General features: G+C 41.2%; 1 protein-coding gene and 1 long non-coding RNA gene across 3 annotated transcripts in view; one reads left to right on the top strand and one right to left on the bottom strand.

Moving 5' to 3' along the window:
* The first annotated feature begins 280 nt into the window (after positions 1-280).
* Positions 281-14,163, top strand: part of LOC111154144 (protein phosphatase 3 catalytic subunit gamma) — a 103,580-nt gene continuing 89,697 nt past the window's right edge. For both annotated transcript variants that reach the window (XM_022513562.1, XM_022513570.1), the window contains exon 1: positions 281-598. In XM_022513562.1, coding sequence (XP_022369270.1) covers positions 550-598 — 49 coding nt within the window. In that variant the 5' untranslated portion in view covers positions 281-549. The remainder of the gene's footprint in view (positions 599-14,163) is intronic.
* Positions 5,859-14,163, bottom strand: part of LOC111154159 — a 12,103-nt gene continuing 3,798 nt past the window's right edge. Inside the window, exons 2-3 of the long non-coding RNA XR_002641067.1 lie at positions 9,630-9,638; positions 5,859-5,892 (exon numbers count right to left, since the gene is read on the bottom strand). This is a non-coding gene — a long non-coding RNA (uncharacterized LOC111154159). The remainder of the gene's footprint in view (positions 5,893-9,629; positions 9,639-14,163) is intronic.

Raw genomic sequence — 14,163 nt, 5'->3', positions numbered from 1 at the left:
CTGAGCAGAAGGGAAAACTGACCGTCGGAAGCAGGAGGGGAGAAAAGAAGCACGCGAGTACGGAGTGCGGCTGCGCGGGCCTCGGGCCTCGGGAGGAAGGGGAGAGTCGGGGTGGGCGACTGCCGGGGGGAGGGGGCGGGAGGTCAGGTGGCCGCGCCGAACAGGGCAGCCGGGCGGCGAGTTGGGTTTCGGCGGCGGCGGCAGCGCGCGCGGGCCGCCGGGAAGTTGGGAGAGCGGCGTGCGGGAGCGCGCACACGCGCGCACGCGGGACCGGGCCGCGAGCAGCCGCGGCCGCCGGGGTTGCCTTGCCGAGCCACCCGCGCTCCCGACTCGGCTCCTCAGGAGGGAGCGACCAGTGGGCCCGCATCGTGTCAGCGAGGTTCGAAGCCCGGCTGCCGTGGCCTCCTCCTTCTGGTACCTGGGCCGCCCGGAGGAGCCGGGGCCGGAGCACGGCGGGCTGACTGGCCCCGGGGAGCTGACACCGCTGGACACCAAGGCGGAGGTGCACGTCTGGCGGTCGCCTGGAGCCGGGAGGAGGCCGAGGGGACCATGTCCGGGAGGAACCACCACCTCTCCACCACCGAACGCGTCATCAAAGGTGCCGGACGGGCCGGGCCCTCGTCGTCCCCCGGCGGGAAACGGCCTTTGGCGGGGAGACGGCGGGGGGACGGAGGGCGGGGAGTGGCGGGAGGGCGGCCGGGGACCCCGGCTGCGTCGGTCCGCGGGGAGGACCGGAGGGGGTGTGAGAGAGGGGAGGGGGAGCCCTGCGGGGCCGTGCCCGGGCGCTTTCTGTCGCACCTCGATCCGCAGCTAGCTGGAGATTGCCGCTTTATCTCCCGGAGTGTGGGACCTGCAGGTGGGGTGGGGATTTCTTCTCCCGCCACCCCAAAGGGCCGGGATCCCCATCTTTTTAAAAAGAAACGATTCCTCTTTTCTCGTCTTTCATCTGGTGAAGCCATCTGGGGTGATGTGCGCAGGGACTTCAGTATATTCTTCCAAGTCACATCTTCCTGCCGCTCCCCTTCTTTAGGATCGGATGATCTCGCCCCTCCCCCACCCCCTTTTTAAAGGACGTTTACCGTGTACCTTTTGGCCCACTTTCTACAGATCACCCCAAGTCCCTGCTGTTATTAAAAGGAACAGTTTGGTGAAATAAATACAAATAAATCCATTTTGTGATGTGTGAAAGGGACTTACAGATCTCTTGACATGATGTTGGTGCTTTATTTTAGTTTTTGGCTGTGGAGACCTGAAGAAGGATGTTCTCTCATTCAGATATCTAACCAAAACTAAAATGTACTGTAGGGTTTTACGTTGTCCTTGTTTCTGGTCTTAAACTACTTATACTGGTTTAAACGTAACTACTAATTTATGCACTTCTTTTGTTCAGCGGTAACACTTAGGTACAACTCTTTGCTCTTGAGTTTTAACTATGGGGTTGAAAGCACTATTTTATAAGAAGGGAGTATACACCTAAGCGAGCTGTTAGTGGCTTCTGGATAAAGGGGTTAAGTGTAAGTGGGCAAAACTATTAAAATACTTTTATGTTTTCCTTTTGGTAATTAGAAGGAGAAAGGAAACGAAGATTGGTGACAATACTTTTTTTTTTTTAAGTGGAAAAGCCTATTGAATGTTCAGTGAAGGGGGAGAATTTTAGTGTTTAACTTAAATATTTTTCTCCCTAAAAAATGAATCATCATAAATTGATTTTCTACACTATTAATTTTAGTGTGTAACTTAGTTTCTTCCCCTCTAAAAAGTCAAGATCATAAGTGATGATCATAAACACTGATTACCTACATTATATAATGTTCAGTAGATATAATGGGGTTTTTGAGATATATCTACTCAGAGATCATCTGGTATTATTGAGGATTGAAGTGAATTGTTCATATAACTGACATTTTTTAGTCCTTTGTTGAATAATTTTTATCTTTTTAATGTCAGTTTTTATAGTATATAAAAGTATAAACCTTCTCTTAAGATAAAGAGTTTAAACCTTCTCTTAAGGTAAAGAATATACTAAACATAACCTTTTTTGATTAATCAAGGTCAGTTGTGTACATTAATTTCTGTCCTGTGCTGTTAACATGGCTGGTGCATTCTGCTGTTTAAGGGTGTTGGCAGTTTCCTTCTGTACCAAAATGACTGCTTACTGCTATACTGTTTAATGCTTCTGTCTGTTTTTTATCTCTTCCAGTACTGTTCTTTATCTGTCAAAATATGCCCTTCTGATCTGCTATTTCTAAGCTGAAGTAGGCAGGGAAACCAGATAAACCAGAATTGTGTGTCAAGTTAGAAGAAATAGGATCTCAGTGAAGCTTAGTGGCAGTCCTCAGACCTTTAGGAATCTCAAATTCTGATCGCCATTGTAGCATGTAATTTCCAACATAAGATGTCATAAGATATAAAGGAAATCTTAAAATAACCCTTTCAGACCCTTAAATATAGAAGTAAAGTGAAATGAAACATAGTTACAAGGTAGGTGCTGTCTTATTGCTAGGCACGCTCACAGTTAAGTAAACACTCTTATAGTCTGTATAATTTATGTTTTTTGGCCAAATTATAGATTACTGCATGTTGTATACTTATTATTTTTTTTGGCATGTTGTATGCTTATAAGATTACTCTTAAATAAATGAAGTATAATGCTTTCAAACCCTTACTTAGAATGTGTGGATTTATCTTAAATATAAAACTGTAGAGTAAGAACTTGACCACAGCAATCTTGGCTTCTCTGTGACTTATGTTGATTTTTTTCTGGGTTTTCCAGAGTTTGAAATAGTAGAGGTTTGTTCTAAGAAAGTAGGGTGTTACTGTTTGTGTAGCTAAGGTCCATTGTATTGGGTACTAAATCCTGATCTGATATTATCTTGACTGGCCAGAGTTGTCTGCATTTATTCACAGCTGGAAATCTTTTCAGAGGTGAGACCACACCCCAGTTATTTTTGGTTCTGTCATTTCCTGTTAACTTTAAAGTCTACTTAATTGTTTGGTTTGAACAAATCTTGGAGAATAGTGGGAGGGAGTGACTAGTATTTTAAGTGTCCTTTAAACAGAAACTTTCCTAAAATGAAGAAGTACTAGGTTTTACTGCAGCAGAAGCTTACTTGTGACCTTGCCTTTTTTTTTTAACCTTGCTTTTTCACTTAAACTCTCTCCCTTTTTTTTTCCTTCAGTAATCTCATGGGCAAAATAAGGTTAATAATACCTTCTTTTCAAGCATCTGAACCACGCAGAGATATAACTGACATGAAAAGCTTAAGACAGGTTGTATTATGAAACACGACAGTAGTTTGATAATAGGTCAGTTTCTACATAAGTGGTTAGTAGAGAAAACATTAACATTTTTATTTTATTTTATTTTTTTTAAGATTTTATTTATTTACTTGAGAGAGAGACAGTGAGAGAGAGCATGAGCAAGGAGAAGGTCAGAGGGAGAAGCAGACTCCCCATGGAGCTGGAAGCCCGATGTGGGACTCGATCCCGGGACTCCGGGATCATGACCTGAGCGAAAGGCAGTCATCCAACCAACTGAGCCACCCAGGCGTCCCAAACATTAACATTTTTTTTTTAAAAGATTTTATTTATTTATTTGACAGACAGAGATCACAAGTAGGCAGAGAGGCAGGCAGAGAGAGAGGAAGGGAAGCAGGTTCCCTGCTGAGCAGAGAGCCCGATGCAGGGCTCGATCCCAGGACCCTGGGATCATGACCCGAGCCGAAAGCAGAGGCTTTAACCCACTGAGCCACCCAGGCGCCCCTCAAACATTAAATTTTAAAAAAGATTTTATTTAGAGGGCGCATGAGTGTGGGGAGGAGCAGAGGGAGAGGAGAGAGAATCCAAGGAGACTCCAGGCAGAGCGCAGAGTCTAGCGCAGGGCTCCATCTCACAGCCCTGAGATCATGACTTGTGCTGAAATCAAGAGTTGGTTGCTTAATGGACTGAGCCACCGAGGCGCCCCTCATTAACATTTTTTAAAAAAGATTTATTTATTTATTTGACAGACAGATCACAAGTAGGCAGAGAGGCAGGCAGCAGGTGGGGAGGCAGGCTCCCCGCTGAGCAGAGAGCAGGAAGCTGGGCTCCATCCCAGGACTCTGAGATCATGACCTGAGCCAAGGTAGCTGCTTAACCCACTGAGCCACCCAGGTGCCCCTCATTAACATTTTTTTGAGAAATCATTAACATTTGAAAAATATCAGAATTATAAATTATGTGAAATAATAAGTTGGAAAACTGTTCCAGTCAGGAAAATACTTGTTCTGCAATTTATTTTTTTATTTTTAATTACAGCACCCAAAGGGACCCAATCCTCCTCTATGATTTAGAGGATGTCCAGGTGAAAACAATCCCATGTGTAACAACATGAAGAGAACAGGACAATTCTGTCTAGTACTTTCTTTTCTTTTCTTTTCTTTTTTTAATTTTATTTTTTATGAACATATAATATATTTTTATCCCCAGGGGTACAGGTCTGTGAGTCACCAGGTTTACACACTTCACAGCTGTCTAGTACTTTCTTAGCAGCTGGTTTCTTCCCTAGCAGTTGACGGTGTTTATTTTATGTTTAAAAATATAAAAATTCTTATGATTTCATTCATTCATTAAGTGTTTATGGAGAGCCATCTGCAGTGTATGCCAATAAGTGCTCCTTTGTTTCTTTTTGTTTTTAAAGTAACAGTTCTGTAGTGCCTCTAGAATAGTCAGTATGCACTGTGGCATCACTACTGGTTTCTAAAGTAGAAAAAACCCAGAAACTCAAATGACTGAATTGTGAAAATCTTTCAGCTTGATTTTCTTTCTTTCTTTCTTTCTTTCTTTCTTTCTTTCTTTCTTTTCTTTCTTTCTTTCTTTCTTTCCTTTTTTTTTGTTTCCAAGTTTTTTTTCTCCCCGCCCCCCTGCTGTTTGAGAGGATTTTTTTTCTTTGACAGTGATTTAAAAAAAAATGATTTGTTCCCCTGGGCTGAATCTTTTCAGAAGCAACAAAGAAATTTCACTAGGAATTACATGACAGATGTGGAGAATCCATTTTTGGTAGCCAAATGGTGTTTCACAGAAAAGTCAGACTTCTTTTCAGTAAGATGTTCATAGATTTCTCCAATTCATTTGTGGAATTCAAGTGTATTGTATTTTCACAGGATGTACTGTGTCATTTGTACCACACAGAGGCTACTGGTTCTTTAATATCTGCCAATGAGAATAGTGCGGCTATGGCTTTCTTAAAAGATTTTTAATAATCGTATGGACAAAAATTGCTATTTTCACGAGATTACCCTGAACCCTGTTTCAGTCTCTGGTACCTGTGCCTCATTTATTTCCACAGCTCTTGTCCCCTCTTGCCTTTTTTTGAATTATGAGAATGGATTTACCAAGGGTTTATATGGGTTTTTTAATTTTTTTGCTTTTCTTTTTCTTTTTATTATTAAATATTTTATTTTTAAGTAATCTCTACACCCAACCTGGGCGTTGAACTCGCAACCCTGAGATCGAGAGTCGCGTGTTCCACTGACTGAGCCAGCCAGGCACCCCTGTTCTTTTACTTTCTTAATAGGATTACAGTTTTTCAAAATATAATAAAGTTGGTGAGAGATAAAAATGAAAAAATGCAATTAATAATTGCCTCAGGACAGCTAGGCTTGGGAAAGGCCACCATCATATTTAAGGATTTGGTAGTGTCTTAGTGAGGAAAAGCTAAAAAGAAGAAAATGAGTTTTAAAGTATATTATACGTAGGGGCACCTGGGTGGCTCAGTCCTTAGGCATCTGCCTTCTGCTCAGGCCATGATCCCAGGATTCTGGGATCAGCCCAGGGCTCCCTGCTTGGTGGGAAGCTTGCTTCTCCCTCTCCCATCCCTCCCCCTGCTTGTGTTTTCTCTCTCGGTGTGTCTCTCTGTCAAATAAATGAATAAAATTTTTAGAAAAAGAAAAAAAAAAGTGTATTATACCTGATGTGAAGTGGAGGTAACTTGTTTAGCAGAAAAAGAAGTTGTTTTAGCTACACAGGGTTTGGAAAAACATGCAGAAGTAAGGATGGAGAAAAACAAAGTATAATTGACTGAGGAGTAGACAGGTGGGTAAAATTAGGAGTGTCAAAGAATTGGAAGAGGTAAAAGGAGGAAGAGGAGAAGAGGGATAGCCGAAAACCGTTAGGGCAGTTGATAGTGATTTCATTAAGGGAACAGCAAGATTATTTTGATGGCTGGGGTTCTTGGGTGACTCAGTTGTTAAGCGTCTGCCTTTGGCTCAGGTCATGATCCCAGGGTCCTGGGATGGAGCCCCTTGTTAGGCTCCCTGCTTGGTGGGAAGCCTGCTTCTCCCTCTCCCACTCTCCCTGCTTGTGTTCCCTCTCTTGCTGTCTCTCTCTGTCAAATAAATAAATAAAATCTTTTTTAAAAAGATTATTTTTGATAGCTATCTATTAAAAAAAACCAAAAGCTTAATTGACTTGCAAATATAACTCAGAATTACAGATGATTCAAATATCATAAAGATATTATGACAGTGAGACAGACTTGTTTTTATTTTATTGAAGAGATTGTTAAAAAAGTGGAAAAAGTTGGTAGAGGGATAAAGTAAATATTAAAAAGCACTAATAAGCAGAGGAGATAGAAAGGATTTTCTTTTTTTTTTTTTTTTTTAAGATTTTATTTATTTATTTGACAGACAGAGACCACAAGTAGGCAGGGAGGCAGGCAGAGAGAGAGAGGAGGAAGCAGGCTCCCTGTTGAGCAGAGAGCCCCATGCGGGGCTCGATCCCAGGACTCTGGGATCATGACCTGAGCTGAAGGCAGAGGCTTTAACCCACTGAGCCACCCAGGCGCCCCTAGAAAGGATTTTCTAAGAGTACTTCCCATCACTGTTAATCACACCACTTACCCATTTAGTCAGTGGCTCGGATGACAAGCCTGGGAGTCAGGCCAGACTCTTTCCTATCCCTTTCACTTCACATCCAGTGCTGCTAGACTCAGTTCTGTGGATTTTTGGATTGTACAGAACCTTCTACATCCTCTTCCTCTCTGACATTTTGCCTATGCTATTGCAGTAGCCTCTTGCTAGGGGTATTTAATTTAATGTCCATGGTGCCATCATGATCTGTGGATAATTAAAGGATTATTCTTGTGCTTGAAATCCTTCGAGCAAGTTCTGCCAATAGGATAAATTCTAATTTTGTTGATGTATAGTTCTCTTCATGCTAAACCTCCAATCCTGTGTTACTTTCTCCTCGTTTCATATCCCTGTTCCTAAACTTACTTTACTACTACTTGTAGTTCCCCAGAATGCCCTGAAATTTTATATCTGTGAATGGGTTCTTTGCATTATTTTTATGTAGACTCTTGTGCCCCAACTTGGCCAGCCCCTATTTATCTTTCAAGCTTTAGCCAAGAGGACATCTAAGAAGCTTTTTCTCCTTTACTACTAAGCAGCCTTATAGAATAATGGTTTTAGAACACAGCCTTGAAATCAGACATACCTTGGTTCAAATTCTGCCTCTTTTAGTAGCAGTCTGACCTTTGACTAGTCACTTAATCTTGTTTTTCCTCAATTTCCCTATCCGAATTAAAGGGATAATAGAACCTAGTTTATAGGATAGTTGTAAGGATTAAATAAACCCCACAAACTGCAATGACAGGTGCCTAGTAAGTGCGCAGTACGTTAGCTGCTTTCATCGTTATTAGCAGCAGCCGCAGAAGCTGTTGCCTCCTATATGCTCCTGTGAGCAGTCTCATTGCTTTTCACATTTCTCTAAATATTTTTATGTTATTTATTTATACTGCACTGTATAATCCTTGCCCTTCAAGGGCAAGGATTGTGTATAATTAATGTTGAATATATTGCTTAGTATATAGGTGGTTAGTAAATGTTTAAGTAAAAGCATAAGAAGCTTATTTTATGGAAGACGGTGTAGAAAAAGGCACGGGCTCTGCTAATTATTAGCTGTGTGACTTTTGTCATTTATTTGCCTTGCTTTAAGTTTAAAATGGAAAATAACAGTACCTACCTCAGAATTTAAAGATTGCATTTCATATTGTATGTAATGTGCTTAGCATAATGCCCATAGTTAGCTGTTCTTTATTAAATGAGTTAATCTTGAATGTTAATGAGATTTGATAGCAGATCTGTTTGACTTTATTAGTTTTAAAGAGATAGCAGATCTCTTTGACTCTAAGTGGCCTACGTGAAATGAAGTTTTAAGAATGTTGTAGTTTTTAAAAAGATTTATTTATGTATGTATGTATTTATTTATTTATGGGGGGGTGGGGGCAGAGGGAGAGAATCTTTTTTTTTTTTTCTTTTTAAAAAAGATTTTATTTATTTATTTGACACAGAGATAGAAAGAGCCAGAGAGCACAAGCAGGGGAAGGGCGGAGGGAGAAGGAGAGGCAGGCTCCCCCCATGAGCAGGGAGCCCTACAAGGGGCTCCATCCCAGGACCCTGGAATCATGACCTGAGCCAAAGGCAGTAGTTTAACTTAGTTTAACTGACTGAGCCACCCAGGCGCCCCAGAACCTTTTTTTTAAATTAGCATATAATGTATTATTTGTTTCACGGGTATAGGTCTTACATAATTCACAGTGTTCACCATAGTACATACTCTTCCCAATGTCTATCACCCAGCCACCCCATCCCTTCCTCTCCCCTCCACTCCAGCAGTCCTCAGTTTGTTTCCTGAGGTTAAGAGTCTCTTATGATTTGTCTCCCTCTCTGGTTTCGTCTTGTTTCATTTTTTTCCGCTCTTCCCCTATGATCCTCTGCCTTGTTTCTCAAATTCCACCTATCAGTGAGATCATATGGTAATTGTCTTTTTCTGATTGACTTATTTCGCTTAGCAATTTCTGATTGACAGAGGGAGGTAATCTTCAACCAGACTTGCTCCTGAGTGGGGAGCCCAATGTAGGCCTCCATCTCAAGACCCATGAAATTAGACCTGAGCTGAAACAAAGAGTCAGATGCTTAGTTTCTGAGCCACCCAGATACCCTAAGAGTATTGTGTTTTATACTTTCCAACTGTAGTCTCCTTATGAGGTTTTTAAAGGATTTAAACCTAAAATGCTTAATAAGAAAATGGTGGGGTGCCTGGGTGGCTCGGTCGTTAAACATCTGCCTTCCATTCAGGTCGTGATCCCAGGGTCCTGGGATGGAGCCCCACATCGGGCTTCCTGCTTAGTGGGAAGCCTGTTTCTCCCTCTCCCACTCCCCCTGCTTGTGTTCCCTCTCTTGCTGTCTTTCTCTGTCAAAGAAGTAAATAAAATCTTTAAAAGAAAAGAAAGGGGTGCCTGGGTGCTCAGTGGGTTAGGCCTCTGCCTTCGGGACAGGTCATGATCTCAGGGTCCTGGGATCAAGCCCCACATCAGTCTCCCTGCTCAGCGGGGAGCCTGCTTCCCCACTCTCTGCCTACTTGTGATTTCTGTCTGTCAAATGAACAAATAAAATCTTTTTTTTTTTTTTAAAGAGTTTATTTATTTGACAGAGAGATCACAAGTAGGCAGAGAGGCAGGCAAAGAGAGAGAAGGAAGCAGGCTCCCGGCTGAGCAGAGAGCCCGATGTGGGGCTTGATCCCAGGACTCTGGGATCATGACCTGAGCTGAAGGCAGAGGCTTAACCCACTGAGCCACCCAGGCACCCAACAAATAAAATCTTAAAAAAAAAGAAAAGAAAAGAAAAGAAAAATGGTGAAAATTTCCTTGTCTATAGTATAAATAGAATTTTAGAAATCGTAAACAGATGCATGAACAAATATCCAATGAATCCCTACTAGAAGCAATATGTTTCGCTTTATACTTAGAAGCTTAAATACTGTCTTGGAAAGTACTCAGTATAGCATATAATGGCCTCCCAAAAGTGTGATAGAAAATCAGAACTATGGAGCTTCCTATGACTAATAGCACCAAGAAGAACAGATGACTAAATGGTAGACTATATATGGTATGAAGGGTTTGCTCCCTCACTTTACAAACTGATAAACGTTTCAAGTTTGAGCTTTCTTGATCACTAGCCTAAAGAGATAAGACTTAACTTGTGGGTTTTTGTATGTATCCATAGGTACATTTTGTTCTGGTGACCTAGGACTTTGTGGAGATTTAAGAATAAAATAGGATAAAATAAAGAACTAAATAAAAAATTTTTAAAACATAAGTAAAGTAGGATAGTTTTAATGAATGGCCAGAGTAATAAAGGTAATTGGTGGATTTATCCATGAAGGGAGGCTACTTATTTTTACTTTTGGACACTGTTTTATTGAAAACATATGATGTCACTGTAAACTTATTGTTTCTGTCAGACTATCACTGATAGTGGTTATTACTTAATTGGTTCTGGGAGAGCTAGTTCCCAGTACTTTGAAAGCATGCTCTATGACTGTCAAAGAAGAGAGGGAATCTCTCGAAGAGCTCTGTCAGACCGTGAAATAAAATTACTTGTTCTAATAGGTTATGAAAGGATCTGAAAGCTACTTACGACTTTCAGTAATAATATTTAACATAACCTCTTCAGCGGTGTTTAACTGGTTCATGATTGGAAAAGCAGGTGAGTAGATTAGGAAATAAGTCTGCAAAAGTAGGGCAGGCTTGCTGGCTTAAAATAGGAATGGAAGCAGGGTTATTTGTAGTGAACAGAGATAGGTAAATCCTAGTGTCCTGTGAGGGTAAGACCACACAATAATCTAAAAATAATAACTTATAGGTCAATAACTTTTAAGGTTTATCTTTCACACTTACTGTAGGATTAAAGTGGTCATCACCAATGTTTTCTTTCTCTTTTATGCAGACTTGCATCCGATGTTAGGTATATTTACCTAAAAATATCACTTATGTAGTAGGTGTATATTGTAGCAGGATACTGATACTGCCTCTGAAAGACTGCAGAATTTCTTCAGGTTTAGAAACTTAGTTTCAAAAATGTATTAAGCTTTTACTTTTAGATTCACAGGATGTTGTGAAGAAATGTATAGGGAGGTCCTGTACTTCCTCCCCTAGGTCTCTGTCCTCCATAGCGTCAACATCCCACACTACCACTCACTATACCAAACCGAGAAGTTGACATTGGCACAGTCCATAGAGTTTATTCAGGTTTCACCAGTTATGTGTGAACTTGTGTGCACATGCATGTGTCTGTAGCTCTATGCAGTTCTACATGTGTAGACTTGTATAACTACCACAATGAAGATGTTTAAATAGAAACATCACCACGAGATTCCTGTGTTATTGCCCCTTTGTAGCCACACCCATTCCCTTCAAGAAACCAATTTTATTGTTTATTTATTGTTTTGAATCATGTGCACACCTGGTTTGATTAGTTTTTTTGCTTCTGAGTTGGAAGCACTGCTAAACAATTTTTTATTGAAATAAGGTAATGCAGCAGCAACTGACTCGTGGTAAAAAGCTAAGTTAAAATGTGTTACCAGAGGAACCTGGCTGGCTAAATCAGTAGAGCCTGTTAACTCTTGATCTCGGAGTGTTGTTCAAGCCCCATGTTGGACATAGAGCTTACTTGAAAATAATAATAAAATGTGTTAGCAATTTTGGAGCACTAAAAGCTTTCTTAGATAATATATATAGGCTTAGAATGATAACTCTCAACTCTGGTCCCCAATCAGAATCAGCTGTAGAACTTAAAAAAAAATGGGAGAAAAATGGATACTGTGGCCCCATTTTAAATATATCTGGAAACTAGTGTTGAGTATAAAAATGCAAGTTACAAAAGGATACACAGTATGATACCATATATATAAAATTTAAAATGTACTATGTTGGGGTGCCTGAGTGGCTCAGTGGGTTAAGCCTCTGCCTTGGCTCCGGTCATGATCCCAGGGTCCTGAGATCGAGCGCCACATCCATCGGGCTCTCTGATCAGCAGGGAGCCTGCTTCCCCCCTCCCCCTCTGCCTGCCTCTCTGCCTACTTGTGATCTCTCTCTCTCTCTCTCTCTCTGTCAAATAAATAAATAAATAAATCTTAAAAAAATGTACTATGTTATGTATAGATATATTTATAACAAATTATATACATGTCAGAAGGATATACAACTACTTAATTATAGTAATTACCTCTGGAGAGGAAGGACTCAGATGGAAGTTGCTCAGTTATAACTGCAATTTTTTTTTAGTTCTTAAAAATATTTGAAACTCAGGGGGCGCCTGTGTGGCTCAGATTGTTAAATGTCTGCCTGCCTTTAGCTTGGGTTATGATCTCCAGGTCCTGGGATGGAGCCCCATATCAGGCTTTCTGCTCAGTGGGGAGTCTGCTTCTCCCTCTCCCTCTGCCTTTCCTCCTGCTTGTGCTCTGTATCTGTATCTCTCTCAAATGAATAAAAAAATTTTTTTTTTGAAACTCAGAACATATGGGTGGTTCAGCCAGTAAAGTGCCTGTCTTCCCCTCAGTTCATAATCCCAGAGTCTTGGATTGAGTCCTGCATTAGGCTCCCTGCTCTGCTCCCTGTCTGCTGCTTCCCCTGCTTATGTTCTCTCTCTCTGACAAATAAATAAATAAAATCTTAAAAAAATATATTTGAAACAGATATGGCAAACTTAGTATTTTAAATCTACATGGTAGGTACATGGGTAGGTAGCAACATTTGTAGTATTTATTTCCTATACCATATTATATAAAATTATTTTTGAAATATTTCATTAAAAATATCCATATAAAGGGCGCCTGGGTGGCTCAGTGGGTTAAGCCTCTGCCTTCGGCTCAGGTCATGATCCCAGGGTCCTGGGATCGAGGCCCAAATCGGGCTCTCTGCTCAGCGGGGAGCCTGCTTTCTCCTCTCTCTCTCTATGCCTGCCTCTCTGCATGCTTGTGATCTCTTTCTCTCTGTTTCAAATAAATAAATAAAATCTTTTAAAAAAAAATATCCATATAGGGGCACCTGGGTGGCTCAGTGGGTTGGGCCTCTGCCTTTGGCTCAGGTCATGATCTCGGGGTCCTGGGATTGAGCCCTGCTCTCTGCTTGGCGGGGAGCCCAAGCTCTCTGCTCTCTCTGCCTGCTTCTCTGCCTACTTGTGATCTCTCTCTCTGTGTCTCTCTCTGTCAAATAAATAAATAAAATCTTTTTAAAAGATATCCATACATACAGTATATTATGTGTATGTTTGGAACTTCTTTTTTCCCTTTTAGTATACCTTTTATTTATTTTATTTTGGTGCCAAGGGCAAAATGCTGCTATAACAATTATTTGTAAATGTGGAAGTGGTTTGGAACTTTGAGAAGACGCAGCTCAAGTCTCAACTTTTTGTTTTTTGTTTGTTTATTTTGTTTTGTGTTTTAGGTATTTTATTTATTTACTTGAGAGAGAGAGAGAGAGAGAGCACAGAGGGAGAGGGAGAAGCAGATCCTTGCTGAGGAGGGAGCCTGATGTGGGGCCCATCACAGGGCCCTGGGATTACGACCTGAGCCAAAGGCAGATGCTTAACCAACTGAGCCAGCAACACGCCCCTCAAGTCCCAATTTTCTGATGTCCTTCCGTAATTTCTGTAGCCACCACTTATACCCCTTTATAGTCTTCCCTACTTAGAGTCTGTACCATACAGTGTATTGTTTAACTGTTCTGTGTTCATATTAAATCTTATGATTTGAATATGAGTTATTTTTTCTACTTCAGTAGAACATAGGGGAGCCTGGCAGACTCAGTCATTGGAGCATGCAACTCTTAATTTTCAAGGGTTGAGTTTGAGTCCCACGTTAAGTGTAGAGATTCCTTAAAAATAAAACCTTTTTAAAATTTATTTATTATTATTATTATTATTTTTTTTTTATTTATTAGAGAGAGAGAGATCACAAGTAGGCAGAGAGGCAGGCAGAGAGAGGAGGAAGCAGGCTCACTGCTGAGCAGAGAGCCCGATGCGGGGCTCGATCCCAGGACCCTGAGATCATGACCTGAGCCGAAGGCAGAGGCTTAATCCACTGAGCCACCCAGGTGCCCCTATTATTATTATTTTTAAAAAGACCTTATTTATTTGACAGCACAAGCAGGGGGAGCAGCAGGCAGAGGGAGAGGGAGAAGCAGAAGCAAGCTCCTTGCTGAGGAGAGACTGATGAGGACCCTGGGATCATGACCCGAGCTGAAGGCAGATGTTAATTGACTGAGCCACCAAGGCGGCCCTTAAAAATAAATTCTTCAAAAAAAAAAAAAAAAAAAAAAAAAAAAAAGAACATAAAGTTCTTCTA

This window comes from Enhydra lutris, unplaced genomic scaffold (genome assembly GCF_002288905.1).
Source record: "Enhydra lutris kenyoni isolate GAN:26980312 unplaced genomic scaffold, ASM228890v2 scaffoldscaffold3, whole genome shotgun sequence".
Taxonomy (NCBI): domain Eukaryota; kingdom Metazoa; phylum Chordata; class Mammalia; order Carnivora; family Mustelidae; genus Enhydra; species Enhydra lutris.
The sequence above is the reverse complement of the archived record's forward strand: the minus strand, read 5'-3'. Positions and strand labels throughout refer to the sequence as shown.